The 27,810-nt window shown below is 38.1% G+C and overlaps 1 protein-coding gene across 4 annotated transcripts; it reads left to right on the forward strand.

The window, feature by feature from the left end:
• On the forward strand, nucleotides 1–27,731 carry ccny (cyclin Y). 4 transcript variants are annotated; one of them, XM_008438271.3, is made up of 12 exons: nucleotides 2–660; nucleotides 12,208–12,282; nucleotides 13,884–13,904; nucleotides 16,000–16,034; nucleotides 16,121–16,144; nucleotides 16,657–16,757; nucleotides 16,907–16,942; nucleotides 18,644–18,701; nucleotides 19,018–19,137; nucleotides 21,537–21,703; nucleotides 23,453–23,615; nucleotides 24,079–27,731. In XM_008438271.3, exons 1-12 carry the CDS (start codon nucleotides 507–509, stop codon nucleotides 24,190–24,192), a joined length of 1,068 nt encoding a protein of 355 aa, XP_008436493.1. In that variant the 5' UTR covers nucleotides 2–506; the 3' UTR covers nucleotides 24,193–27,731. The 4 variants fall into 4 exon arrangements, with proteins under 4 accessions (XP_008436495.1, XP_008436493.1, XP_008436494.1 ...); XM_008438273.3 differs by lacking the exon at nucleotides 16,121–16,144 and having other exon boundaries at nucleotides 1–660; XM_008438272.3 differs by lacking the exon at nucleotides 13,884–13,904.
• The last annotated feature ends 79 nt before the right edge of the window (nucleotides 27,732–27,810 follow it).

Genomic DNA, 27,810 nt, shown 5'->3' on the forward strand with positions numbered 1-27,810 from the left:
TTATACGAAGTACTTGAATGCAGCAGGGCAGCGGATGTAGCTGCAACAGCAATCTACTGTACAGTGGCAACAATGTAGCAGTCAACGCTGAAATTTATTTCCGAATTGTTTAGGAACGTCGTTGTAACCTTTATTAATGTCGATAAAAAGTTTCGGGACACAAAAATGCCTTTGTATCGATAGTTGTGTGTCCTGTCAAGAAATACGAGGCGAGGGAGTCGAGGGGAAGCTCTTGGAGGCGCTGCCTGTCCCCGCTTGAGGGTTTGGAGGAGGACGCTGGGCTCCTCTTCTGATTTACCGACCCGAGCTTCGCGTTTCTCATCACTTTTAATGGCTCCGCTCAACATTCGGGACGCCATTGGAACACCGGAGAAGGGCGTGTAGCGCTAGCGGATACCGGGGGAGCAGCTCGTAGCGTTACCGCCCCGTTCCCCCCAGCAACACCGACGGCACGGTAAATAAAGCAGTTGGGGCGGCGAAGACTGTCACCGGGGCCCGCGTACAAAATGGGGAATACAACCTCCTGCTGCGTGTCGTCGAGCCCCAAACACCGGAGGAGCAACCACTCTAGGCTGGAGCCCTACCGACCGGAGCCGGAGCTGAGTCGTGAGGACACGGGCTGCAATCTCCAGCACATCAGCGACAGAGAAAATATAGACGGTAAGACGCAGACTGACAAGTCTGAAGTGAACTTCACTGAGTTTTTGAGTATATTGCTAAATGAAAATTCATTTTTAGAGTATTTAAATACCGTTATAATGGATGTAGTGGTTTACCTATAGCATCTCTGCAGACTTCTGCTGGAGTATTAATATGAGAGCTTGCCACAGCTGTGCAAAGACACACCCACTCATCAAATCAATACGCACATTTCTGCAGGTTTATTTTTTTAATTATTTTTTTTTTACACATTTTACATTTCTGTTGGTTTTACTTTTATCTCGAGTTTTTCTCAGCCTCCATCTTTGTGGGAGTGGATCCGGGATGCACGAGCCTGTAGCAGCTTATTAAGGTGTTAGTGTGAATTACTGTTCCAGTGGGAATACATGTGATAATAATGAACAGAGAGGTGAGAGACTTCAATGTACTTACAGTCATATGAAAACAGATTCCCAGAAAACTTTCCCAGAAAACTATTAGATCAAATTAAGACAATTAGAGCTCTCTGAAAGCTGAAATTCTTCTATTTTATGTCCCTCAGCTGACACTTATACTTTATCAGCGTTCTAACATAACATGCTCTTTTTCTAAAAACCTTATCAGGATTCTTATTGCGTCATCTAACAATAAGAAAGAAATTGTTAGATGACGCAATAGTTTTCTATCACTTTATACTGTTTGGGATTTGACAGCATTGATCCTGGGTGGATGTTGATTCAGTAAAAGTGAAAGGCTCAGGCTTTGCTGTGGTAGCAAATCAAACAACTTTATAAATCTCCATCAGACCACCCAGATAAAGGGTTTCTTTTTTTTTTTGGGGGGGGGGGGGGGGGCACCAGAGAATAACCACAGTGATTAGGTTGGAAATTTGAGGAAGTGGGAGTAAATGAAGACAAGGAAGTTTTCCCAGCATGTCACCACAGTAAAGGAAATTGCTTACCAGAGTTCTTTTTTTTTTTTTTTACAGCAGGAACTGGCTTTAACTCTCCCTGTTGGAGCAGAATATTCTTGTTAATTTGAAACTGATAGACAATAAGCTGACATTTCCTCACATAAGGAGATAAGAGAGAGAAGCTTTATGCTCTGTGGAACAATGTTTGTCTAAGTTTCCTTTCTCCAGTGCAAGCTCCCTTAAGTTAATAATGAGGCGTGGTTGAAGTCCTGAAGCATGTCGTTATTAGCGACTTGGTAAATAATCATTGAAAGAGTCAGTTTACTTTACATTTTATGTAAGGGAAATGTCTGGAAAAGGATAGGATGCTGATGTGGGTTCAGTTCTTTTACATAAAGGTTCTAATTGTCAAAGGTTAAAACAAATCCTTTTCTCTCACTTATTTATTTTCCCTCCAATAGATTCTAAACAATATCCGGCTTGTAACTCAGGTCAAATAATAACAATAATAATCCTGAACAAATGGGCTCCGCTGGTTGTAAAAATAAGAAAATGTTAACTTCTACTAGATACTTTTTTAAATAAAAGAAATCACATCTCTGAAGTAAGCCTGTTGCAATTAGCAATTAACCAATTAATTGTATGATAAATTAAAATGATATTGATCATTTCCTTTCTGATGAAGGGGAATTTTGTTTACAGAGAAATCATGATTCATTTGATTTATGGTTTCGCTTGTGTTTGGTTTTTGTTTGTTGTTTTGAGTTGTTATTTTGGCTATTTAAAATATCTTCCAGTTCCAATGTTGAGTGTTCTGTGCAAAATTAAAGTTTATTATGTTACGTTATGCATCTTTCTCTATCCTACTTAATGTAAACCACAGTATTCCAGGCTCGACGACTTCTGTTCAGTTTTAAAATTAGTGTATTTTGCAATGTGAACACTTTTTTCACATCACACGAGTCACTTGATCTACAACCGAATGTTACTAATGGCGTAAAAGACAAAGAAGACTACAGGAAGTAGTTGTAGGATATTGGCACCACATGACATTTAACCACATATCGCACAAACAAGCTTATTCATGTGATTTTATTTGTGTTTCTTCTTTAATGGAAACACTGCAGTTGTGAAATTGTGTTTTTTCCACATTAGTGGGATAGCAATAAAGTTTTGTGTACATTTGTAATAGGACTGCAGCTTGTCTTTGAACAGATTTCAGTTAAATAACCAGAACTGATTGACTGCTTACACTTCTGGTTTTTCCCAATGGTTTCACCGTACTGGTGTTTTTATCACAGCCTTCACTGAGATAAAGACATGTCTCTTAGCACTCATATGTTGGGCCTGAGGGCAAGTCTTCTGGTTGTAATTCAGATGCTGAGTAATTGACTACTAAGTGAGAGGAAATTGTTCATAAAAGACCTCTGCTGCTCCTCTGTTGTGTGTTCAGGCAATAACCAGATTTCACAATCAAGATGTCCTCTAGTCTGAAACTGTTCGATCTGAAAGATTCTGCAGTACCTGAAGAAAATTGTACCAAAAGGTAGATTTTATTCAACAGATTGGTTTAGTATAATATTATTTTACCTAAAGACAAGTAAAATCAGCACATAAGGCATACAAAAATGAACATTAATGCCCTTTTAATTTCTAAACCCTCTAAATCAACATGGGTTACTTTACCTCTAATCAAATCAAAGACTTTTTCAAGTGTATTTTTAACGTGTCAAATTTAAAAGAGTTTGATAAAATGGCAGTGATTTCTTTGAGTTTTATTTAAAAGTGACATCTGTAAATAAGAGATGGCTCCAAGCTCAGTCTCATCAGTAGTGAAGTTGGCTATTTCTGCAACACACACACACATATATTGATGAGTCCCACTTGCAGGCTAATTATAATCTGTGCATGGATTATTCATGTGTAGTTAATGAGTCTGGGGAGTTTCCTAACTGTATTCCAGACGAGTTAACCCAAATCTAATATTTACCGGAGTGACAATAAGACAAAATGTGCACTTTACAGTAACTGAGCTTTAACAAAAAATGTGTTAAGTTAAACGTTATGCATTGTGATTTCCTATTTTGCCAAGCACTCCATAGCATTGAAACACCAACCAGAACTTAAGAAATGATTTTTTTCTATCTTTACTAATTATAATATATAATCAAATAGGACTAGACGATATGGCTGAAAATCATATCACAATATAAGTGTTTTATGGCTGTGCATCTACGTCACCTAAAACTGATAACTCTGTGACTCATTTACCTGTGATTTTTGGTGTGTATATTATATGTGCACTAATACTGAAATGTCTACAAGGCTGCCAACATTTCCAAATTCAGCATGTTCCATGACAAAGACCGAAAGGTGCTTCTGTCCTTTTAGCCTACCTTTAATCTACTGAATTATTGTTCTCTCTCGCTGTCTTGCAACCTGAACAAAGAACAAAGTGTCTTTGTAGAAAATACACTTTCCTTTAAAATTGCTTTCTATTTCTATAGAAAGCAATTTTAAACAGACCAAACATGCCTTACTTCCTTTATCCATACTGCTATCCTCTGACAGTCCTGCTCTCTCTCACTCTTTTGTAGCCTTAATGTGATGCAGACGTGTCAATATGTCATAGAAAACACTATTGCTTCTTAGGTATGTTCTTCTTTTGACTTCATTTTTAAATAGTTGTTTGAGACTAAAAATCTTTAAAGTCATCTTTACATAATAATAGCTTCCACACAATCAAGACAGAGTGACTTGGTTGTGCTTACTTTTCACTGAACAATAGCTGTGTTTCCATTGGCTATATAATTGTCCAATTTGACATTTCCAAAATAAATTTGCTTAATGGAAACATTCCAATTAAAAAAAAAAACAACAACAACAAAAAAACTCTTTTCTTTTTATAAAAAAAAGTTTTGGTGCAAGTACGAGGTGTTTATTTATTTGGCTGTATGGAAATTGGCTTATTTCGCAAAACTGTAATGTAAGCACTTTTTTTGCATCATACAAGTCACATTATCAACTACTGAATGTTGCCTCTGGCACAAACCACGAAGAAGAAGACTAAGGGAAGTAGTTGGAGGATGATGGTGCATCGTGTTCTTTTACGACTTATCATGCAAACAAACTTATTCACGTTTGATTTTAATTGTGTTTCCTATTTAATGGAAACACTGCAATTGCAAAACTGTGTGTGTGGGGGGGGGGGGTTTCTCATTGGCAGAACATCGACAAAGTTTTGCACACATTTGTAATGGAAACACAGCTACAGTTTGGGGAAAAATATTGGTTTATTGACTTTCTGACCAGTCGGTCACCACTCAGTGCCCGGTCAAGCTGACAATGTTTTGATTCCATTCATTAGTCTATGTCTTGTTTCATTTCTAGCCAAAACAAATAAAGAATCACAGTCAGGTTGATGATTATTTGTTTTGTACATTAACAGAAATGTACTAAAATCCAGACTTGTCCTTCATATAAATCACTGCTGTTCCTGGTTGAGTGTGATGCATCAAAGGGATTTCCAGACAAACACTGAAATGTAGGGCAGAAAATTTGACTATTTGACTATGTGCCATATGTTGTACACTTCCTCATTGAATCTATGAGGAAGTGTATCCGAGCAGGGAATATCACTGCTCGGATATTTCCCTCAAGAAATAAATTATTTGGAAGGGAACGTTTTCTTCCAGTGCAAATTAACTGCTGCATGTAGTATTAATTAAAGTTCCGTTTCCTGTGACAGTCTCATTCTATCTTGTGTTGAGATTAATACTATGTTATGCATGTTGCTGTGTGATTAGAGGGAGATGCTAACATTTATAAAAGCAGCAAAGCTGTTATGGGTTTGAAAGGCCAACCTTGTCCAAACAGACATTAATGTGTTTGTCGGAAGTCTGCACTGAGCCTCCTCTGGGATTACAAGTGTCTTTAAATTATAGCCCTCCACATCCTCTCCCCCTTAAAATGATCTGAGACTTCATTTTATCATTTATTAGGTGTTCCTCTGTTACACTGGATCAAGAACATCTTTCTCAAGAAATTCTCAAAAGACTCTTTAATGGCAAAATTGGAGTTCTGCTTCAATCATATAGCCCATCCATGTCCCCCCTCCCCTCGCTGAAGTGGTGCTTTCAGCTACACGTACACTTGGAATAAGAGTGGCAGTGGAAATTCATGTAGTGTGTGGGCATAGTTGGAAGTGGGAGGCCTACATTTCTGCAGATTCGCAAAGATATAATGGGAAAGGCTGCAAAAGGGACAGTGACATCTAAATGTGGCACAGAATGTATTCAACATGGTGTGTGGTCTTATGCAGTTTTGCAGAATAAGACCTTTTGCAAACCTCTTGTAAGAGTAAAATTACAGTTCTCACCTTGAAATTATGTATTGTTACTAAAATGTCATCCTAAAAACAGAGTGGTCACACTATCAGATTAAGCTTGGCTAACAATGGGTGTTTGATTTTCATTTTTCAACACCGTCAGAATATTTCTAAGCCTCATAAATGCAGGTTTTTAAACGCCTTAAAGGAGTATGACTACCTTAAGATACCAATTGGATTGTATAGACACCACCACACATCTTTCTGAGGTGAGAGTAGTAAATAAAGCCTTGTTGTTTGGGAAGAGTCATGTAGTCATGTCTGATTTAGCCACTGAACGGAAAACAGTCAACAGCTTGACAGGGCTTGACACCAATGACGTTCCTCGCTCCCTCGCAAGTTTAACACTCTTGAAATGTTACGCTATCATAGGGATTTTGTATAAAAGAAGGGCTAAGGGAGGACAACTGAGTTTGGTCAGGGAAAATACATTACTCTTGACCAGCTTTCACAAGTTCAGCAACACCTTTTAATGATTACACTTAGATCTGTTATATGAGCTCCATTTTGCTGCCCTGTATGGAAATTGAACAGTGTGTGATGAAGGCTAGTTGGTATTAATCCAGTACCTTTAAAATAAAAGTACATTTTCTTGACCAGTTGTGATTGATATAATTTCTGTCTGGATTCTGAATATGTTGGGTTATTTATTGTAAATAATAATAATAAAACTGGGAGTGTTAAAGCATGCTTGATGGAAGCCACATATATACCTTGAATTTAGGGATGGAAGATAAGAACTTAAAGTTTTATCGCGCTGTTTTGTGATAGTACTTTGATAGCGACAAAAGTGATGAAAAGAACTACTGTATGGCTGTGACTGTGTGTCATAGCCACCATACACACAAATACTGCTCTTGGAAAAACATACCAATTTTTCAATATGCTTTTTTAGGACACCAGTCATTTGAAGTGAGATTTGTATCACTAAACTGCACGCATTGACTGCATTCAATAATATTTTCAAACTTATTGATGCTCTTATTTGACCTTCTCTCGTTGGAGAAAACAGTGAAGCTGCATTCCCAACAATGCGGACAGTTTTGCAGGGGTTTAAAAATCATTCATTTTTTGTGGCAACAGTAAATCAAATTTTGTATGAGGAATTTGTCATGAAAAATTATAAGCAGTGTAATAATTTCCTACTTGAATTGAGTTGTGCAAACGTTTTGGAAAGTAGGTGTGAGCAATAACTTTGTCCAGGCAAATGTATTCAGCTACAACCCTGTTCTGTTCTTTAATATTAATTATTTTACTATTGATTGCCTTGTTGCCTCACTGGCAAAACATTGTCAAACCATTGCTTTTATTTTACCTTGGCATGAGAGGGACAAAGGTAAAAGCCATTGCCTTTGTGTGTGTTTGTAGTGTTGCTGTGCAAAGTTTTGTGCCAGATTGGGAAGATGAAATTGGATCAGTTTCTACCACTTTTGCCACAAAAGAGTATCCTTATACCTTGTTTTTTTAACAATAACATCATATATTTTCATCACCTTTTCTGGAACATGTCTAGCAATGAGCATTGACATTACACATTTTAGGTGTCACTAGAGGATGCTATGCTAGTGCTAAGCTAGCGCGAAGAAGTCTGGAATTGGATTAAGTGTATGCCAAAAGAAAGGTGCAAATATTTGTATTTCCAGACTTTACTATGTATCTCATAATCTACATAATGTGCATGTGTATTTTATTTTGTTGAAAATGTAGTTACCATGCAAATTTTTAAAATGACGTTAACTCAACTAAAATCTTAGACAAATGTATTCAAGAAAAATACAGAAATACAATGAAGCAAAAAAGTTTTAAACTGCAGTAGAAAGTGTTTGTTTTCAGCTGCATTACTTTTTATTTTAGCCCAAACTTTTGAGCGACACTGAAGTGATTAAGATCTGGACACAACAAGATACATGTGCTACTTGTGTGGTTCATTTGAAAATGTTTCAACGGTCGATTTGGTACTGCCACCCACTGCTACGTCTTTGTTGGAAAACACAGCAAGAACCAGCTGCTAAAAGCACAATGCAGTGTTCAAACAGGTGTTCTAGGCAGAGAGAGATTAAGCAAGAGAAGAGAAGACGGCAAGCTCAGCTGTGTGTCTTTGCCTTTGATGGGTCTGCCTCTACCATCTGAGTTGTTTCAAGCCAGCGTTGCCTAGCTACGATGAGCAAGAAGATGTGAGGGCTGGGATAAAGGAGAAAGAGGAAGGGTGGGTCTCGCTCTGGTTAGTGTAGAATAAGTGAATCTTTTCCTCCCCATCTTCTCATCACTGTTGAACATCTGTGGTGTTTCTCATCTTACTAGTTTTCAGCTTCATTATGAACTAGATTCATAATTAGTTCTTTGTGGACCTCTGTCTTAAGCTTGTCGCAATAAGCAATTAATCAATTAATTGCATGACAAATGTTCTCAGAAACTGAAAGTGGGATTGAAAGCAATCACAAGAGTCTGGAGTGAATACGATACTCACAATTCAGCCATTCAGCCGTGGGATGCATTAATCGCAGTGTTACCAAAGTACCAGTAACATCTCCGATACTTTATTAGTGGGTTTCCTGGCTTGAAAGCATGCTGATGACAACTGCACACTGCCACACTGCACCATTTGGACCCTCCAACTCATGCTCATACAGGTCAGCCAGAAACCAGCAGTGCGTGTCCTTTCAAGGATGATGTTGGAAACTGAAGTCTCCTTCAGAAGGATCTCTGTTGGCACGGTGCCGGGAACAGCGCAACACATGCTATAAAAGTACTGTTGAGAAGTCTTGAACTAATCTGTTATTCCCCAGTAAGGCAGGTGCAAATATAAGCAAAAACATTGTGGGAAGAACCGACCTTTACCAAGCTGTTCAGGGATATAAAATTAGAGTTTGGTTTGTCATTCGAAAGTTTTGAATCAATTGGTGCTATAATTTTCCAACAATGCCATTTATATATATGTATATGTAAGATGATATACGTAGAGTTATGCACATATTTGTAATGGACACAGCTACTGTTGCTAACCTTGCTAACTGCTTATCTGCGATGCTAAGTCCAAATTAGAGCTGCATACTATATAAAATCACAATCGAAATTGCATTATCAGTATGTGCAATGTGGCCGTCACAAATTAGTCCTTGGAGGCAGTATTTGATTTTAATTCTGTTATTCATATAAATTGTGTAGAACTGGACCTTTTCTTGCCTATTGGATAGACTTTCTCAGTCTATGATATCTACACTTGTGTGTTTTTTTTCTTGGTTGAGATGCTGAAGTTCACAAAGAGTGAGGGCTGTTCACCCTGAAAGGATTTAGTAACTGTGAAAATGGTTAAATGTAGAAGTTCCTCCCACAAATGCACACACCGACCTGTTCCCTCCGCTCTTTGTTCGGTTTGCCTCCCTCACACTATGTAATCACCACCCCATGTTCCATTTCCTCATCACTTCCTGAAACAGAGGATGTTGGGTGCTTTCTTCTCCCCAGGTTGGAGAAATGAGCAGGAGTTTTTTGAGAGGCTGGAAATAAATAAAGGGGGGTTACCAGTAGCAGCTGCAGACAGGGACACACCTTCTGTCTGTGGATGTTGTCATCTTCCTGTGTGCATGCGATGCTGTTTGGAAGTCGGAGGAAACGTTATAAATCCTGGCTGCAGAATAGGAAAGGGTGCTCTTGCCAACACTATTGAGGTCACTAACTCTGAAAGCAGCATCCATAACCCACCTTCAGCCCTCTTAATGTCTTCCTACACACCCGTCTTTATTCAGCATGGAGGGTTTATTCTACCAACATCACAGCAGCGTGTGTCCCTGTGCATGTATCAGTGCTCTTTGAGGCTCTTTAAGTGGCTCTTCAGCTCAAAAACACTGAAGTTCAAAAGAGTAAGGTGGCAATGGCTTGCGTGTTGCCTGCAATGCACTGATGATGGGTATGCTTTAAAGTTGGCATCACAGAGTGTTTAAAGGTTGAGGTAAATGCGAGACCCATCTCTTACATTTGCCCCATCCCAAGATTCCTGCTCTGCTCCGGTTAATCAGGGTGTGCGTGCATCCATGGAACCTCTTACATTCATTTATCTAAAATTAAGGCCTTTAAATGCCCTAAATTCATAAAGAAAATGCAAATGGCCTTAAATGTGTTAGTCACAGGTCTTGCATTTAGTTGTGACATCTCGTATATGTAGTTTTTTTTTTTTTTACCCATGGGCTTTTTGCTAAACATATTCTTGCTAGCTAACTTGCTAGCTAACTTGCTAGCTTTTTTGCGAGTAAGTGCAAATTTTTCAGTAGTTGGTTGGACGATATTTGTTTTCACCACTGGCTTACCGCCAACCCATATGAAGCTAAGTGTAAAACGACGTTTAAGTGTGGCACTACGGAGAGCCATATGTGAGACTGAGAAGCACAATCTTAAATGTCATTCAAGATGGCATTAAAAAAGGCCTTAAAAAGTCTTATTTTGGAATTGCTAGAACCTGTAGATACCCTTTTTCATTGTTTTTTATTATATCCACTGCTTCCTTTTAATCATGTTTTACATCATGTTATTCTGGTCTTTTAATTTCTTACTTTTCTGCTTGTCAGCCTTTCTTAGTTATCTGTCTCATATTCTCTTTCTCTATGATGTATTGAGGCGTTAGCCCTGTCTTACCCTTTCTTTCTCACTGACATCACACACAGTCAGTCTGAAGCTGCTTTCAGTTTAGTTGTAAAACCATCTAGGGTCAGAGTTATTGACACTATTGGTGTTTTATAACTTGGAAGTAAGTAGGTCATGTTGTATTTTCTAATGATCTTTAGAGAATCTGAACAAATGTCTTGTGTTGTGCTATTCGGGATATTAATTCACCACACCCAGATGGATTTTTCACTTGCAGTGTAGAGTTTCAGTAACCAACTTTGCCTGTTTCTTCTAAATAAAATGACCCCTTCCAACATGCTTGTTCCTGTGGGTTTTAATCAGGGTAAAATGTAGGACACAAAACTTGATACTGTTATATTCAGTGACGGAAACAGAAACTAACTGTTGAAACCAGTGGCTCCAGATCTGCTCAGGAGAACTTTATTAATCTCATAAATAACAACTTACTTACAGCCGTCCAGTCCATGTCCAGTCACACAAAAATACCATATATGTACAATAATTATAAAGTACCAGCAACAGTTAAAAACAGAATTGAAGTACACATTTACAACAAGAAAAATGTAAATAAAAAAGGAGAAAATACAGTAAATTAGCTACACTGGTCTAAAAGTTATTTTAGATGGAATCAATTGCAGGTTCCATAGATTCTCTTCAAAAATGTAAGTACACGAAAAAAAAAAGAAACATGATTATGCTATTCTTATAAGAAGAGATAGAAAACAATATGAGAAGTATTAAACCATTATTGATGCTGTCTGTATTTTTATCTTTCACTGACAAGCATACTGAAGTGAGTCTCAAAGTACTTGAAGCAGCAATCTAAGCCTGTTAATTGTTATTTATTTATTATATATTTGGGGATGTTATCCTTCTGGGTGAGGAAAACCCCTTTCCGCTCAAGTCTTATGTAGTTTCCAAATTGCACTATATTTACATCCATTAATTAGATTCAGCCAATTAGGTTCTTTCTTGTCGTGGCGTGTTTGCAATTCTAATGAAATTGATTAAAGGTTGTAAAAAATGTCATGGATACATTTTCTTGGCAGTGAGCACCAAAGCACTGTGCCCTAGTGGTTGTCTCGTCAATGTTGCTATAATTGTCTTTCATTGCAGAATAACTGTACCTGGCTGACTGTTACGAAAAAGTAGAGCTAAAAGATTGAGTAGTTACCTGTGCAGACATTTTACTGTTTATCTCAACACAACAGTACTGCAGTTCATAAAATTTCCCCGCTGAAGGCTTTGTTTTCACTCAGCCGGCTCCTGTGTGATCAGCAGACGCTGATCTAACCCAGATCTATAATACTCTGCTGTGTTTGCTGAGTTCATCGATTTCCAAACCGCTGTTTACACAGCACAGCACTGATGCAGCACACTGTCAGCTGACAATTACCTTTTCGTTTAGTTCACTTCATTACAAGGTACACACTTCACCCCTAGAGTCAATTTCAGACTTGAATTTGAACGCAGCATGTTTTGTTTGTCCAAGTTAAATACATTTGTCTTCAAATAAATTAACAAAATAATTTTACAATTACCGCAAAAATATGTTAATATCCATTTTTGTGTTTCATTCTGTTTGTCCATCACATTCCAAGTGGGATTGGGATTTTGAAACTTAAGTTTTTCTTTTTTGTAATTACAGATCTGCCCATGGAATATAATCCTTCAGATCATCCTCGGGCCAGCACCATCTTTCTTAGCAAGTCACAAACAGATGGTAAGTTGTGACCCATACTGGGACTTCTCATTTCTCTGAATGTTGCGTCCAAAATGTCTCTACTCCTTGAGCTAACTAGGAATTGGATAACTTTTTTATCTACAAATAAGTATTTGTGTTTTTGTGCTAAATACAGCAATCTGTTTGGACCAGGTTAGCATGCTATGCTAACCTGGTCCAAACCTGATGTAAGGAAACTGATTTTTCTGTAAATTTTCATACACAACCATCTTTAAGCACGCATAAATCACAAAAGGATAAAATATTTTGAAATGCGGACCATTGTGAAATGTATGCTATCAAGTTAGCCATGTTAACTACTTATTTTACCATCTGTGATGGTCTTGCACGAGTTTTAGCCTTTAGAGCAGATGTGCTTAACTTCTTGCTGTTGACCGTGGCTTTAACCGGTTCTTCCCCAGTGAACCCTTACCAGGTTAGTTAGGTTTTTGGAACCACCTTGGGGGTGGTACGATCCGGACCTTGTTGGATATTTCAGTCCAGCGATTTGATTGGCAGCAGACTGTGTCCAGTGATTGTCAGCGGATTTACGTCTGCAACAACAAATCAAACACCATTTTCAGTCTACGACAAAATTGTAGTAGTTTGCGAGATGGCGAGCTTCAAAGTAATAATTTAATCGTCAAACCTTGAGGTCCAAACCTTTTTATTGATTATGGCGGAAGACCACATACAGCGTCAACTTGTCAAGGCAGACCTCATCGAACAAATATACATAAAGATTTCGGGAAAACTAGCTGACCAGTGCCAGTTTTTCACAATCAAAATGGCGTCATTGGAGCGTCAACCACAAGTCCTTGCACTGATGGTTCACCCCCATAGTGAGGATCACACTGCCCAGGAGACCCACCCAACTCGGCTAGAACCATTTTCATGTCTCAATCTGGTGAGACTTGACAATGGTTGCTAAAAGTGTAAAAAGCTCTAGATGCTTTAGATGCATTCCTGTTCCAACACACCTGAATCAAAAGGATGAGTCATTATTGGGCCTGTACACAACTTGATGACATGCCACAGAGGCAGTTGATCTATTTAACTCAGGTGGGTTGGAGCAAGAATGCATCCAATCATTTTAGTACTACTGAATAGTGACTGTCGAGAACTGTAGTTAAGGACCCTTACTGTTGAAAGACACTGTTGTTGTCTCATTCTGTGTAGCTATTTTCAGATTTTCTTCCAATTCAAACACAGCCTCTTTTACTTTAGTGAAAGGTATTCTAATGCTGTTTAATATCTTTAATCCTAGAGAAAAGCCAGTTGAACTTTGTAGCCTGTTGCCTGGAGAATGGTGTATTGATCAGGGATAATGTGCTGGAACTCCTCACTCCTCTGTTGGCCATGATTACGCTCTTGTGGGAAGATCTGCTGGCCATTGTTCTCAGCACTTTATAACTTCAGTAGAATGAAAGGCTTACCCGATCTAGACGTATTGAATAATTAAATACAACTTTTTCTAAAACCTCACCAAAACCGCATCCTTGATGTTTGCAGACTCACCATTTGTTACTTCATTGTACATTTTTTTTTGAACATCTGTCATGATGAAATGCATGAAGCCAACTTGGACTTTTGTTTTTCAGTTTTGCTGCCCAACAAGCGAGGTAAGCATGTCTGTGTGTCCGGTCCCAACAGGGCTGGTAAACATCGCCCTGCTTTACTGTCTGTTTGGGCTTAATTCTGAAGAGAACGGCTCCTTCCTGGTATCTAAAGCTGTACCGCCTTCATGTTTTTTTTTGGGGGGGGTTTTTTGGCCAGTGTTGTCTACGTTTTATGCGTCATCATGCCGTGAATGTGAAGGTAGTTGTTTGTGTTTCGAGCTGAGCTACTTCTGTCATTTCGTGTGCACATTTCTTCCACTGCACATGTCGGTCCATGAGTACAATTGTAGTTAGAGCGGTCAAAACCTCCAAAATCAACGTAATGTAATGTGTTATGCATTTTTTTATTTTCTTTCATAGAAGTAAAATTGTTGCTTGTTGCACAAACCAGTTGTACTCCAGACTTGTCAGTGGAAAATGTGCATTACTGTGAGAGCATTGGTGTATTAGAGGTAAGATACAGAAGGAAACTGGGATAAGAAATGTGAGGTACCTCAGTACTTTGTTTCATGTGTGATTCTGCTACTCCTACTTTCCCTCCCAACTGCTCCTGTTTGCTTTTGCTAGCAGTCATTTTCCTCCTCGTACGTAAAATATTTAGAGTACATTTCTGTCTACAAGTTTACACTTCTCCACAAATGTCATGGCAACAATAGGCTCTCAAAGGATTGTTTAATCTGTTAGTTTAACCAGAAGAAGAAAAAAATTATCAATTCAAGTTTGTGCAGCACATTCCACCAACAAGGCAGTTCAAAATGCTGTACATCACACCATACAATAAACAATGATATACAAGGAATAAACATTGCATATTGTGTTATGTCATCAAAATCATCAAATACACTAAATATGTTGACCAATGTTCCAGTTCCGACTAATCAAATACAACTCTATACAGATTGGTTTTTAGCCTTGATGTTTCAGCATTTTTGCAGTTTTGTGGAAGTTTGCTTCAGATTTGTGGAATAGGTTAAAATACAGTAGATCATTTACTGTTATGCAGACTAATTCTGACTTGGTCATCTCTCTGTAAATGTGTAGTGGCGGTTCAAGAGTTTGTAGAAGCAAACACCTCTTAACACTCTGCACTTGTAGTTGCTGAAATATTCCTTTTTTACAGAAACTTGCATTTTTAGTTCTGATTCTACTCTTTTTTTTGGTTTTGTTTTGTTTTTCCCATCACAACCTTTAAAGTGCCACGGATGTAAAACTTATACTTATAATCTCAAATCATGGCAGACCTGTGCTGATATGTGTCAGGGGTTGCTATTAAATCAGGCTGTCTCTCAGTCTTTCTCAACCAATTAAGTGCTGGTTTGTTATTCAAAACATGGAAACTAAAGTTGTGAATAAGTGTGAATCTTCTGTTCACTTTAGGATTTGCTTCGATTTCAATTCAGTTAGTGCCCCTCCTCAGAAAAGGAGAACAAGTAACTCAAACAATAAAATTAAAACAAGACATAAAATGAGTCACTGTCCGATCCAATTTTTTTCTACTTTCTTCACCATCCTGCTAATATGCTGGTCATGACGAGATTTGTCACAGTTTCCAGTTTTTCTCAATTTAAAGACTGGCATTTTCCACAATTTCCTGTTTGATATATTATGATACTTTGGTGCAGTCATATCGGATTAATATTACAGAAAGCCTAATGTTGCCATGGAGCACTTCAATATCCAGTCAAACACTGTAGATGAACATACAGGAATTGAGTCACTGGTGTTAGCTGTGTGTAGAACATGCTACACACCATATTGTATAAAAAAAAAAAAAAACTACCCAAAATGGACATCTATAAAACTAACAAATAGAAATAAATTGGCAACACAAATAACCAGATTATTTTTTTTATTTCTAATTCAAATCAAATCTAACTTGATTTGGATTTTTAATGCCACAGTAAAAACCATGCACAAGCTTTGTTATGTTGTCTTATTAAAATGCGATTTACTATTACTTTTTATAATATTCAATAGAATAACAAGCCGTTCTTCGAATGTGGTAAAAATCTGTACAAGAGAACTTTAGAGAGATGCTGCTCCCTGTCTGTTGGGGTGGGGTACTGCGCTGACGCTGTTCTCTCATCTTTCCTTCCAGTTCGAGAAAAGCGGAAGAGCCTTTACATCAACCATGTAAGTGGAATAACAAGCATTTGTTTTACTGTTTAACTAAAGAAAAGAACCGTTTTGTAATTCAAATATCTTGTATGCTTTACAAGTTCACACACATTTCGGAGAACAAGGTAAAGTAATGACCATTCAGAGTCACCTTAATGTCTTGTATTTGTCAATTTCACAGATCTTACATGCCTGTAATCACACTGTTTAAAATCCTTTTTTTGTTGTTTTTGTGTATATTTTCTATGTAGTTTCAATGTAGAAAAAAGTTTTTGTGTGTGATGCAGTTCCTCTCTACCTCACCGTATATATTTAATATTTTTGATATGTATGCACAATCACCCAGGAATCCAAGTAGGTAAATCTACAATATAATATTGTAAAAAATATTAACAAAAAAATTATTCGAGCAACTTAAAATTACACTGTTATTCTTCTTTAAAGAGGGACTACACCATGAATCTAAATCATGCATGCAGCCATGTAAAGCACTCAAGCTACACTTCTTTCCTTCTCTGTTATAAAGCCATTAAATGTTCCCAAGTATATCTTTAAAGATATTGATCAATCCACATGCGTGTGTGTGTGTGTGTGTGTGTGTGTGCGTTTTGTATGACTGTGTGCAAACGTGCTGCAGCATTATCCAGGTCCACTGAGAAGAAAGTACAGCTCCTGTTCCACCATATTTCTGGACGACAGCACAGTCAGTCAGCCCAACCTCAAATACACCATCAAATGGTAACTCGCCTCATTGTCTCAGGATTCCTCCTCACTTTACTTAATTAATTATTTGCAGAAATATTCCGAATTTTATCTTTTTCTGCTTCTTTATAGTGGAGATAATTTTTAATCTGCCTCTTTTTGGTTGGTTTGTTTGTTTTTTGCAGTGTAGCCCTGGCGATCTACTACCACATAAAAAACAGGTGTGGAAAATATTCTACCTTTTTAAATTCTTCACTGAATGTTACAATCCTGTAAAAGAAGAAAAGCCAACAAAAACACATATTAAAGGGTGTATATTAGAGATGTGCCGATCAGGTTTTTTCCTGCCGATTCCAATTCTGATCCCCCATGAGGGTCGATCACAGATACCGATCGCATAATTATTTTTTTTTTAATCATAAGCACTACCGGTTACATTATATGGAAAAAGGAACCATAAATTCACCTTAATTTAGACAAAAACTTGTTTTTAATAACTTTTTACAAGAAAAAAACAAACATATGGAGGCTCTGAAGCGGCTAAATAATGCAAAGAGTCAAAATAAAACCTCTCAACATTGCCAAAGAAATTCAAGTATAAAACTTAACATTCAAAGGCAAATACAGGATCCATTACAATAAACAATCCTGAGTTACTGCATGAAAACTTCCTGATAGCATGGCGGCTACTGATTACTGCTAGTTCTGATTGGCTGTTTCTGACTGAGCGGAAAAATTATGCAGAACAGGGAGGAGATCGATTATTTTTTCAGAGATTATCTGTCTCATGTTAGGACAGCGAAGGTTTTAATACGTATGTAAAATGTATTTTTTTAGGTTAGATGCTGCAGCTTTAAGCAGAGGTTCGGTGTGAGAGTCACTACCAGGTGGAGCAGAAGCGGCGCTCTGTCTGTGAAATAACCTGTAGAGCGTAGCAGCAGTTCAACAGCGAGAGCAGAACCAGCGTCTTACATCGCAGCTCGAAAACTTAAATAATTTTGCGGGTTATTTGTTTAGCTTTCTGACCGTTATGCTAATCCGGGTGAGTGTTTGTAGCTGTGCGCTGCTTTACCTGCTATCTGATCCTCCATATGTCTTTTTTACTGCAGTGAGCCTCGATGTAGCCAAACTCCGTCAAGTATGGCATTGTTTTTATGTCGTATTAGATTTGTCGTGTTGATGCATTTTGACGTGTTTCACCCCACGTGCTTCAATTTTCCGCTGCAACACGCAAACTTCCCCATTCACTCAGTGCAATATAGTTCCACACCACATCACTTAGGATTTGTTGCTGCGCGTTTGCGCAGTGTGAAGGAAAGAAGAGACCAGCTGCACAGGCAGGCTGAGAAATGAGATGCAGGTGATCGATTTGTGTGATCGGCAACAAGAGACCGTGATCGGCGATCACCGATCATACACTTTTTCACAGAAATCGGCTGATTATGATCGGTGGCCGATCCATCGGCACACCTCTAGTGTATATCATCACTCCTTCTTGTATTTTACTTGGAAACTGTGGGGAAAAAAATAATGGTAGTGAATGGAACCAGCTAAAAGTCTCACATTTCCATCCATCCGTCTCACATTTCTACGTTTAATAATTCTGTCAAAATGTTTCTTTGACGGACCAGTGTTCTTTTATTAATTAGAAGCACTAATACACACAATTCAGAGTGATGCAGAATCTTTTTTACAATTTATCCAATTTCGTCAATCCTGCATGAAGCATTTATAAATGCAAATCTCAGAGAAAAACAAATCTCTCTGGATTCAGTCCAGTGTTTCAGTTTATCATATGAGAAGGAAAAACATATAAATGCCAATAAAGGTGCTTATTGAACAGACAGATTGCTATTCAACTCAGGTTTTACATTCTATTTTTTTTTCTGCCTTGATGTTTTTTCTTCTCTTTCTCCTTCCAGAGACGTCGACGGACGAATGTCGTTAGACATTTTTGACGAGAAGCTGCATCCTCTCTCGGTACGGCCTCAGCTGCAGACAAAACTCCCATTAGGGGTAAACCGTAGCGATGTCAGCATTTATCAGCAGAACAAACGGCAAATGAATACCAATGAGTAGAACATGGGGGGAAGTCTGAGGAATCCAGCTGGATCGTTCTCATCTGTTCCCATCTGAGCGCATTTGCAATGATTTACTCTCAAAATGTACTCTGACACTTTGCCAAATGCATTCTCTCTTCTATTTTCTACTCTAGAAAAACCTGATGAGGTGGAAATGGGTTGTTTTTTTTATATTACTTGTCTGATTTTTTTCATTTTTCTTTCTCCATTTCCAGAAGTCTGAGGTCCCTGCTGATTATAACAAATATGACCCAGAGCAGAAGCAGATCTATCGCTTCGTCCGGACGCTGTTCAGCGCCGCGCAGCTCACTGCCGAGTGTGCTATTGTCACTTTGGTAGGTGCCAAAATACTTGAGGGTGCCAAAATGTGCACAGACACTAGGACGGGTTGTTGCTGCTTTCTGGTTCTCTGTTATTTTGACTTCTCCAAAATAACCAGTCCACTTCTGTTTTTGTGGAGCTGTACTTAAAATCAGAAGTAAACAGTGTAGTATTGCTACTTGCGCTTATGAGTGGTAACCAAATTTAATTTCTAGACTGGACCTTCCTCTAACTTTAGGAAACCTTCCTGTTGGATATTTAGACAACACATTTGGAAACTCTTTCACATCTGAATGTAAATCCAACACATCATGGATTTATTTATTTATTTTGAATAGACAAAAGTAAAAGCAAGAAAGGAAATTTTCAGAGGTTTGTACAGCTGGCTGGCTGACCTTGTTTAATCTGCTTTCCTTTTTGACATATGCTTAATGGATTTGTTTTTAAGAATGACTGTAATTATTGCACTGTAAATGTTTTATCCTGCATGGCTATTCTTAAAAAAATGTTTCATGCTGACACATCGCTTAAAAATACATATGCTCTGCTTTCTCCATGTAAAATCTGGCAGACGACCAGTAACTGACAGAGCAGTTGGCTGGTGGTAATAAAGTTAGTTCAGCTGACTTAAACCTTAGGGAAATACAGATAGAAACTGTGGATTCTGTCTTTGCTTTGTAGTTGTTGCTCCACTGGGAAGGAGATTAGAGGCTTCATTAAAAGATGGGAAAATCAGAAAACGAGCAACCAGCAGGTCTGTGCAAAGCAAATGTGGATCATGTACAGATAATATTCCCCTGCAGTGTCTTCCAACAGTACAACAAAAAAGTGACAAAGTTCAAGTGTTTATATCACTATGTTTTCTGCAAATTCTGTTCTAGCTGATGCATTCAACTAGTTTATGTCTATTGCTGGGTTTTCTTAAGGAGAGAAAAAAATACTATTTGAGAGATACCAAGACCAATCCACAATAATCTGAGCGATTCCAGGAGATGTTAGGATAACATCATCGTGTAGCATCATAAAATCTCCTGCCAGCCACAGCCTTTAACCATTTGTGCTTATTCATTTGTTTGTTTGTTTGTATTGTGAGTAGGTCGGCATGGGGTTTTGCTCTCGTTTCATTGGTGGGTGGGGGCTTCCTTCAGTGGGCTTCCCGCCTGCTGCCGGGTCTGACCTACAGACCATATGGTCATCATTGTCTAGGAGGTAAACGTGTAACAATAATAAAAAAAATACAAAGTTCAGGCTCGAACCTGACTCTTTAAAGTCACGGTATTATGTAAAATAATTTTTTTTGATTTTCTTTTGCATCAAGTTCTAATGTTATTACCTCATCAAAGACATACCTGCATAACTGGAGTGTTACTTTGATTCTGTCATGCATGTTTAAGAAATCCTTTAATCTCCAGTGGCAACCACTCAGCTGTGCAAAATGCCTGGTTGGACCTAGCTCTGCCTTCAAGACATAGCTCCTCCTTAGAGCTGCAGCTTCCGATCTTCCAACCTTCTTCCTCACAAATAAACCCTGCCCGTGACTCCCCCACTCAGCTCCTTCAGACTAGCCAGTAGCAATTAGCAAACACCTGGTAGAACTGTGCATCTGCTGAACTCATTATATGAACCAGTTATCAGTGAAACCCTGGTAAAAAACTTTATTAAAGGATCAATAGGGGAGTGCTGTTGTGATGACTTTCTGAAGGCAATTTTTCCAAAAGAGAAGGAGTTTCTTAAAGAAGCAGAGGCCTAATTTCAAGACGTTAAATTATGAAGTCATATTTATTTTAAGTCATGTTTGATATGTGTAGCATTTTTATAACAACTGTAGAAAACATAGTTACAAAATGGCATTACATTCCTGGAAAATACATAATACTGCCCCTTTGAAAAATCATTTTTATTTCAGTCTGAGTCTGCATTAGCAATATTAAGAAAGATTGGAATATTCAGAATTTTATTTAAAAATTACAAATTATTAATGCGAAAACAAACTGAATAATTGATACTGTATCAGTAAGCTCCTCTTAATAAACATTTTATTTCTCCTTTAGCAAAGGAGTCCAGGTTTGATGTGTGTTTAAATTTCAACTCACCAATGTCTTTAATTCTAACAAAATGATCAGGTGATCCAGTGAATCAGCACCGGTGGTAATCCTTTAACTTGGGGCCCCTGTAGGAGCTGGGTGGGCTGTGGAAACCCAGTTAAGTTGGAAGGGAACATAGACATACGGTGCTTTGATTGGCATTGATATTTTATGAGGAAGCTCCAGGCTGGATCTTTGAGGAAGAAGAGTCACTAGAGGCCTGGAAAACTCTAAAGCAGCACCGAAGCTGTTAAAATGATGGAATTTTATGAGGGAAGATGACTATTAACTTGTCTGATCTTAAAAATGGAAAACTTTCTCTGTTTCAGGTTTATTTGGAAAGGCTCTTAACCTACGCTGAGATTGACATCTGCCCTGCCAATTGGAAGCGCATCGTGCTGGGAGCGATCCTCTTAGCTTCCAAAGTTTGGGACGACCAGGCGGTGTGGAATGTTGACTACTGCCAAATTCTCAAGGATATCACAGTAGAGGACATGTAAGTCTTTGAAAAGACATAGAAAATCATCAGATTTCCCTTTGTTTCTATCTGAGCTCAGCAGCAGGTCACCTTTTGAACAGAGCATCTGTGAGAAAGAGGCGAAAAAAGCAGAGATCAAACCATGGGTATACTGTTGATTACGTAATTTAAGTTAAGTTTTCAGTTTAAAAATCACAAGTTAAACTTTTTCTGTGCATGACTGGAACTGCTTGGAAATATATGTTATAAGCTGAATTAGGAGTAAGCAAGCTAAAATTAGCTTATCTACACTCTTTGTGGTTGTAACCACATGTTGTTTGAAATATCTTCAACAAAGCTGGGCTAAATTAGTTTTAGAATAAGGGAATGTAATCTAGTAGAAATATGATATAAAATTGACCTTTTTTAACTTTATATCATGTTAGATTTTTATAATTGATCAAGAGAGGCAGAAAATAAATTTAATGAACTTCACTAAATGTATTTATACTATACTACTATTGTGTGAAATGCCCTCAAATTACATTATTTGACAAAATATTGTCCAAAAAATGTTTTTTCTCTAGTATTTCTTATAGTTTACATTAAGGGCACTTTTTACATTTAAGCACCCTTTTCTCCAATGTTTGGCTAACAAACTTCTGGTTGGCTACATTTTCCAGATGATAATTTCAACATTGCTCCATGAGATGTTCATAACTGATTTTTTAAATTTGGTTTAAAAAAATTGAAAAACAATGAATTGCTTTCCTTCCTCTTCAGTTACAATTTGTTGCAAGTATGAAAACTATATACTCATCAAAATAAAGGGCTTTGTGGAGAAATTAAATATAACATCAGTTTTTTTTTATAGACATTACTTAAGTTCAAATTAGGCATGAAACCTCATATCCTTCATATTCTACATGGTTTTTTAACTCTATGGAATCTTGGCAGGATTATCCTGAGGGTGCAAATGATGATATGTAGACATTCTACCCCTGCATTAACCTCTGACCTCTGCAAATTCTGCTGAGCCGGCGGAGGTCTATTCTCGTCTTCGGGCTAAAGTGACCACAGTCCACCTGTCTGGAGCTGACTCCAGACAATACAGCTGAGTGTTTGCTCCTGTTGCACTCTAAGTTCAGGGTGCGGGGGGATTTACCAGACAGTGACTCAGAATCAGACCAGTTCTATGCTGCAGAATTCCTCCTCTGTAACCGCTGAATCTCCCTTTCCACCTGTTTGCTGCTGGGAAGTTATGGAGAACGTTGAGCGGGGAAACCCAAAAATAAACAAGAGAGAAGAAAACGAAGCAGCGTTATTAGGCAGAGTTTGGCAACAATGGCGTCTAATTTTAGCTGCGTGCATCGAAATGTGCGTGGGTGAGGAAAAAAGACTGGGAAGGAGAGGTGGACGGAAGCCACAGAACGGAAAAGAGTCGGTCACGACCGAGGAGAAACAGATGAAAGCTGCTGTCGTCGCAGCGCAGAAGGGATCGCAGAGCTGTCGAGGAGCGAGTATGCATGACAAAAACATAATCTGGAGTTGGGATTAATTCTCCTCCTCACACACAACACTCAGAGCGTTGACTTGTAAAGCATTCCTGTTCGATATTTGAAAAAGCTTGTTTGGCGTATTACCAAAGTTATCAGTTTCCGCTTCAGTCGGACTCCTGCCGTCTTTGGAGTTCTTTGTGGACAGAAGTCAGCATAATGATTATTTTAATTTGGTTCAACTAGACGGCGTTCCTCACTAGACACTTTTCGTTTTCTTTGTCTTCTAAAGGAACGAGCTGGAGCGTCAGTTCCTGGAGCTGCTGCAGTTTAACATCAACGTACCGTCCAGCGTTTACGCCAAGTATTACTTCGACCTGCGCTCCTTGGCTGAGGCCAACAACCTCAGCTTCCCCTTGGAACCACTCAGCAGGGACAAGGCCCAGAAACTAGAGGTGAGGACCAACCGTCTACCCAGGTTTTATGTTTGTCTGGTTTTTGTTCTTTTGTTGTACTGAAATGTCAATTTCCCCCTAAGGGACTAATAAAGATATTTTTCTTCTTCTTTTATAAATATATTAAAATTAATTTTTTGTTGGTTATCATTAGTAATTGTAAAACTCAGCTTCTATGCATTCCCAAATCCAACATGTTCCATTACAGAAGGAGGCGGAAAGTTTAAAAAGGAGATTATAGAGCAAGTTTGCTGCACTAAACAAAATAACAGCCAAGTTTAGATTATCACCAAAGAGTGTGGTACGGTACACTTGAGGTTTTATTCACCGTTTTGGGGAAAAAAGATGTAGGACGATCAAACCGAAAACGATCCGATTGTCATCCAATTCCTCGATAGATCTCGATATGCGAGTATTCTGAGAAGCAGTTCAAGTACTCTGTGTTTCTTGTTTCGTCTCGCAGGCCATCGCACGGTTGTGCGATAAGTACAAGGATGTGAGGAAACTGGCCAAGAAGCGATCGGTGAGTGCGGACAACCTGACGGTGGTGCGGTGGTGTCCGGCTATCATTTCCTAACACCTGGCCACCTTCAGAGGATCAGAGGAGTAAATAGACCTTTGCCATATTGTTGCCTGAAAAGCAGGGAGGCGAGCGGTTCTGCCGACTGCAGGCCTGTGGGTCTGTCTGGAACATATACGCCCACACAACACACAAACTTCCATTCAACTGGCACTTTGACAAGTGAGATTGCCCTTTTCCTGGCTGTTGTACATAAAAGGTCCCACTGGTTGCCTGAATCAAACTGAGCTGAAAGATGTGGAATGAAGATCTAAGTTGTAGGAAAAAAGCAGGTTAATGGAGATAAATTGAGAGACTGGAAAGTTGGAAAGCACTTCAATAGCAAGACGCGAGAAAAACGAGCGGCAGAAGTGTTTGTTTTCTTTGAAGCTCAACTGGTTTGTACATCTGATTAATGGAGGCTGATTGCATTTCTTTAATTTGAAACCTCTGGTTTAATCGAATTCATTACTGGAGCATCATTTTACGCCTCATCCTGACACATTTCCTCACAATGTTTGTGATTTCTTATTTTTTGCATTCCCATCAAACGCTCAGAAAAGATCGTACATTCCATTGCCTGGGTGAGAGCAGAGGTGATACATTTCAGTAGACTACATATCATCAAACTAACCCGCCGAGTATTTATTGAAACTGTGGTCATTTGGCAAAATTTATCCAGAGAATTCATCACACACCTATTTAGATCAGATTTTACCTTAAAAATCTTTCGTCAGGGAATGCTAATTCAACCTCCGTGTGCAGAAACTCACCAAGCTCTATCCAATAAAGCAATATCCAGTCCATCTCTGTGTTTTGGATGGAGTATGATAAAAAGCATACTCTCTCTGGAGAAGATTACCTTGAAGACGAATGCGAGACATACTGTAGAGCTTATGTTGTGTCCACTGCCATTGTCCTGACCTGTGGTGCCTGTAATTAACACCTCTTCCCCTCTCTCTCTATCAGGGCATGAACAAATTCAATTTTTCTGCTTCACTATTTTGTATGGCTCTTCCATCTTAAAAAGAAATGGCACAATATGGAATTTACATTTCAAAGCCACTTAAATATGATTCTTCAGGGGTTTTGTTGGTCTAATGAAGACCAAGATTAATAAAAGAAAAAACATTCAGCGCTCATTAAAACACTGCTCAGAAAATGAGAGATTGTATATTAAAAAAAAATGACTTTCAGACTTTTCTTTGTACAGTGTAAATAAATTGTGAAATTGTGAAAGACCTTTAGACTCACTGAAAGGTTTATTGTAAAAACAGAAAAAAAAGGCAGCAGAGTGATGTTAGAAATATTTATATCAGTTTTTATGGAGGAGGGAGGCAGTGAATATTGTATGTATGATTTTGTGCTCCTGTGACAAATCAAGTAAAGAAAAAAAGTGGGACACACCACTCAAGATTTTTTTTTTTGTCTATCTCGTTAACATTTGCATAATAGAAATTGGTCACCTTTGAATGTGTTACTTTTTGGAAACGGTGTGTTGATCTCACTAAATATTCACCAAACTTTTACGCGTTTTCCAAAAGACTTCTTGAACCACACTGCCAAATGCAACTGGTTTTCTTTTTTTTGTACCGAGCCCTGAAACTGGTAAAAAAAATATAGTAGTGTAAAGGTCAACAATGGTTAAAGCTATACATTACCAAATATTGAGTAATGTAAAGTTGGTATTTCTCCATTTATTTTTATTGCCCCTTCAATTTTCTATGTATTTTCCATTCTTTTTCCCGCCTTTGCTCTCAGTTGTTGTTAATCAGTTAATTTATTTCCTGTATTCTATATTACTTAATATAGAATATAATAGTTATTTAATAGTTGCTTGTTGCACACAACATACAAATTTGAATTATATGGCATCGTATAGTAATTAACTTCAGTACAAGTTTTATCTAGAAATGGTTAGCATTAGCTACGTAGCTAACAGTTGTTTCCTTTGTTTTTCATTCAGTATTCTGGCCCCCTCTTGTTCTAATATAGTGTTAATTGACGTAAATGGTGTTACTTGTCTTCTCTATTAACTAATATCATAGTTTGCTTCCCTGAATGTCCTGTATACTTCATATTTTAATTTGACATTTCTAAAGCTTGTACCGTTAGCTAAGAAGTTATCACCTTCTCAGCTAGCCACATTAGACAGTTGGGTCAGAAATCTTTGGCTTATCTTTTAAATAAACAATGTTACTGATCTAAACATTTCAGTCACACATTAACTAAGAAATTTTGATACAGAAAGTTTTGTTTTGACCCAACAATTTTAGTCCATTATGTAATAAGCTTCTACTTGTTTTTGTCAGTTTATGGATTCCAAAGCATTTATATTTTCTGGATAAAAGCAGTATTTTTCCACACCTCTCTTCTTCTAGTAGAGAACAAATAGAGAAAAAGAAAAAGATGCTACGGACTGAACACTTGTAATTGCTCGACAATATTGGTGAACTTGTGGGAGAAACCTTTTCTTCTTTTTTCTTTACACCAGTGCTTGTTTGCCTTATGATCAACTGGACTCGCATTCCTTCGAGATATTACTAATGAAATAACGTAGGCAAAAAAAAAAAAGTTAGATATTGAGCAGGTAGTTTCTATTGCCTTTTTCTAAAAGACAAAGGTCTGAAGAAGTTTCATTTTCAACTCGTATTGTACTTTCCATGTTATGTGCATTTCATTGACGGCCTCCACCGCGTCGTTTTCCGTTGCACCGTTTGTCAAACCTCTAAGGAACCAGTCAATCGTTCACGTCTGACTGGTTCAGACGTGAACCAGTCAGTGAACCAGTGAGAAGGGAAAGAACCGAACCAAAGTCAAAGAGAAATGAAGGAAGATGATTTCCAGTGTGTTGCTCTAACTCAGTCCACTTACACATTAGTTAATGAGGAGTCTGCTCTTTGAAAGGGTTTGCGGGGGGCCTTGAATGACTTCCAAATATAAGTGTTTGTAGGAACGTGATGTTAGTAGAGTTGCTGAAACTGTCCTCAAAGATTGTATATCGTATTTATTTCATATATGTGTGTACATATGTTGAGGCCCCGGTGTTTTAAACGCCAAGAACTGAGCGTTGTTGCCGTGTGGCCAGCTTTGTTGAGTTTTAAGGTGGAAAACGTACTACTCTGACAGTGAAGACCAGGGGGGTTGTGGCGCTTCGATAGTTGATTGCTAGATGAGTGTCGCAGCACTGAGCTCTACCTCTGCATAGAGTTACTTATTTCTTTACTTTCATTCCTTTCTATTTCAAATGTTTTTGTGTTTGAGATGCTCAGTTTCGATCATAATTCCCATGCTAACTGTCCACTACTGTATTTGAACTTTTTCTTCTTCTTTTTTTTTTCTTCCGTCTCATCAATGGACATTTTCAGTGAGTTGTATTCTGTAGTTTTATGTGTATCCCAGTGAGTCTAATTTGCTTTTGTTCTTGTTCTCAGTTTGCCAAATAGTTTTTTTTTCTGTGTGTTCTCAACTGTGATTTCTATGTCTCCATTCCTCCTCTGAAGCAATGTTTAGGAAGAAAATACAGCAAGAATTAAAACAAATCAACTCTTGCAGTACATCCTGTCTGGCTTTATCTGTACTTTTTTTTGTTGTTGCTTAATTTCAATTTAACACCACCTAAAGACAAAGAGGTAC

This window comes from Poecilia reticulata, chromosome 20 (genome assembly GCF_904066995.2).
Source record: "Poecilia reticulata chromosome 20, P_reticulata-male-v2, whole genome shotgun sequence".
In the NCBI taxonomy this organism is placed as follows: domain Eukaryota; kingdom Metazoa; phylum Chordata; class Actinopteri; order Cyprinodontiformes; family Poeciliidae; genus Poecilia; species Poecilia reticulata.

Excerpts from the sequence above, each read along its gene's own strand:
- ccny (XM_008438271.3), top strand. The coding sequence starts at position 507 with ATGGGGAATACAACCTCCTGCTGCGTGTCGTCGAGCCCCAAACACCGG. Across the intron at positions 13,905-15,999 it reads TTTGCTGCCCAACAAGCGAG|TTCGAGAAAAGCGGAAGAGC; the intron begins GTAAGCATGTCT and ends CTTTCCTTCCAG. Across the intron at positions 16,145-16,656 it reads CACACATTTCGGAGAACAAG|CATTATCCAGGTCCACTGAG; the intron begins GTAAAGTAATGA and ends AACGTGCTGCAG.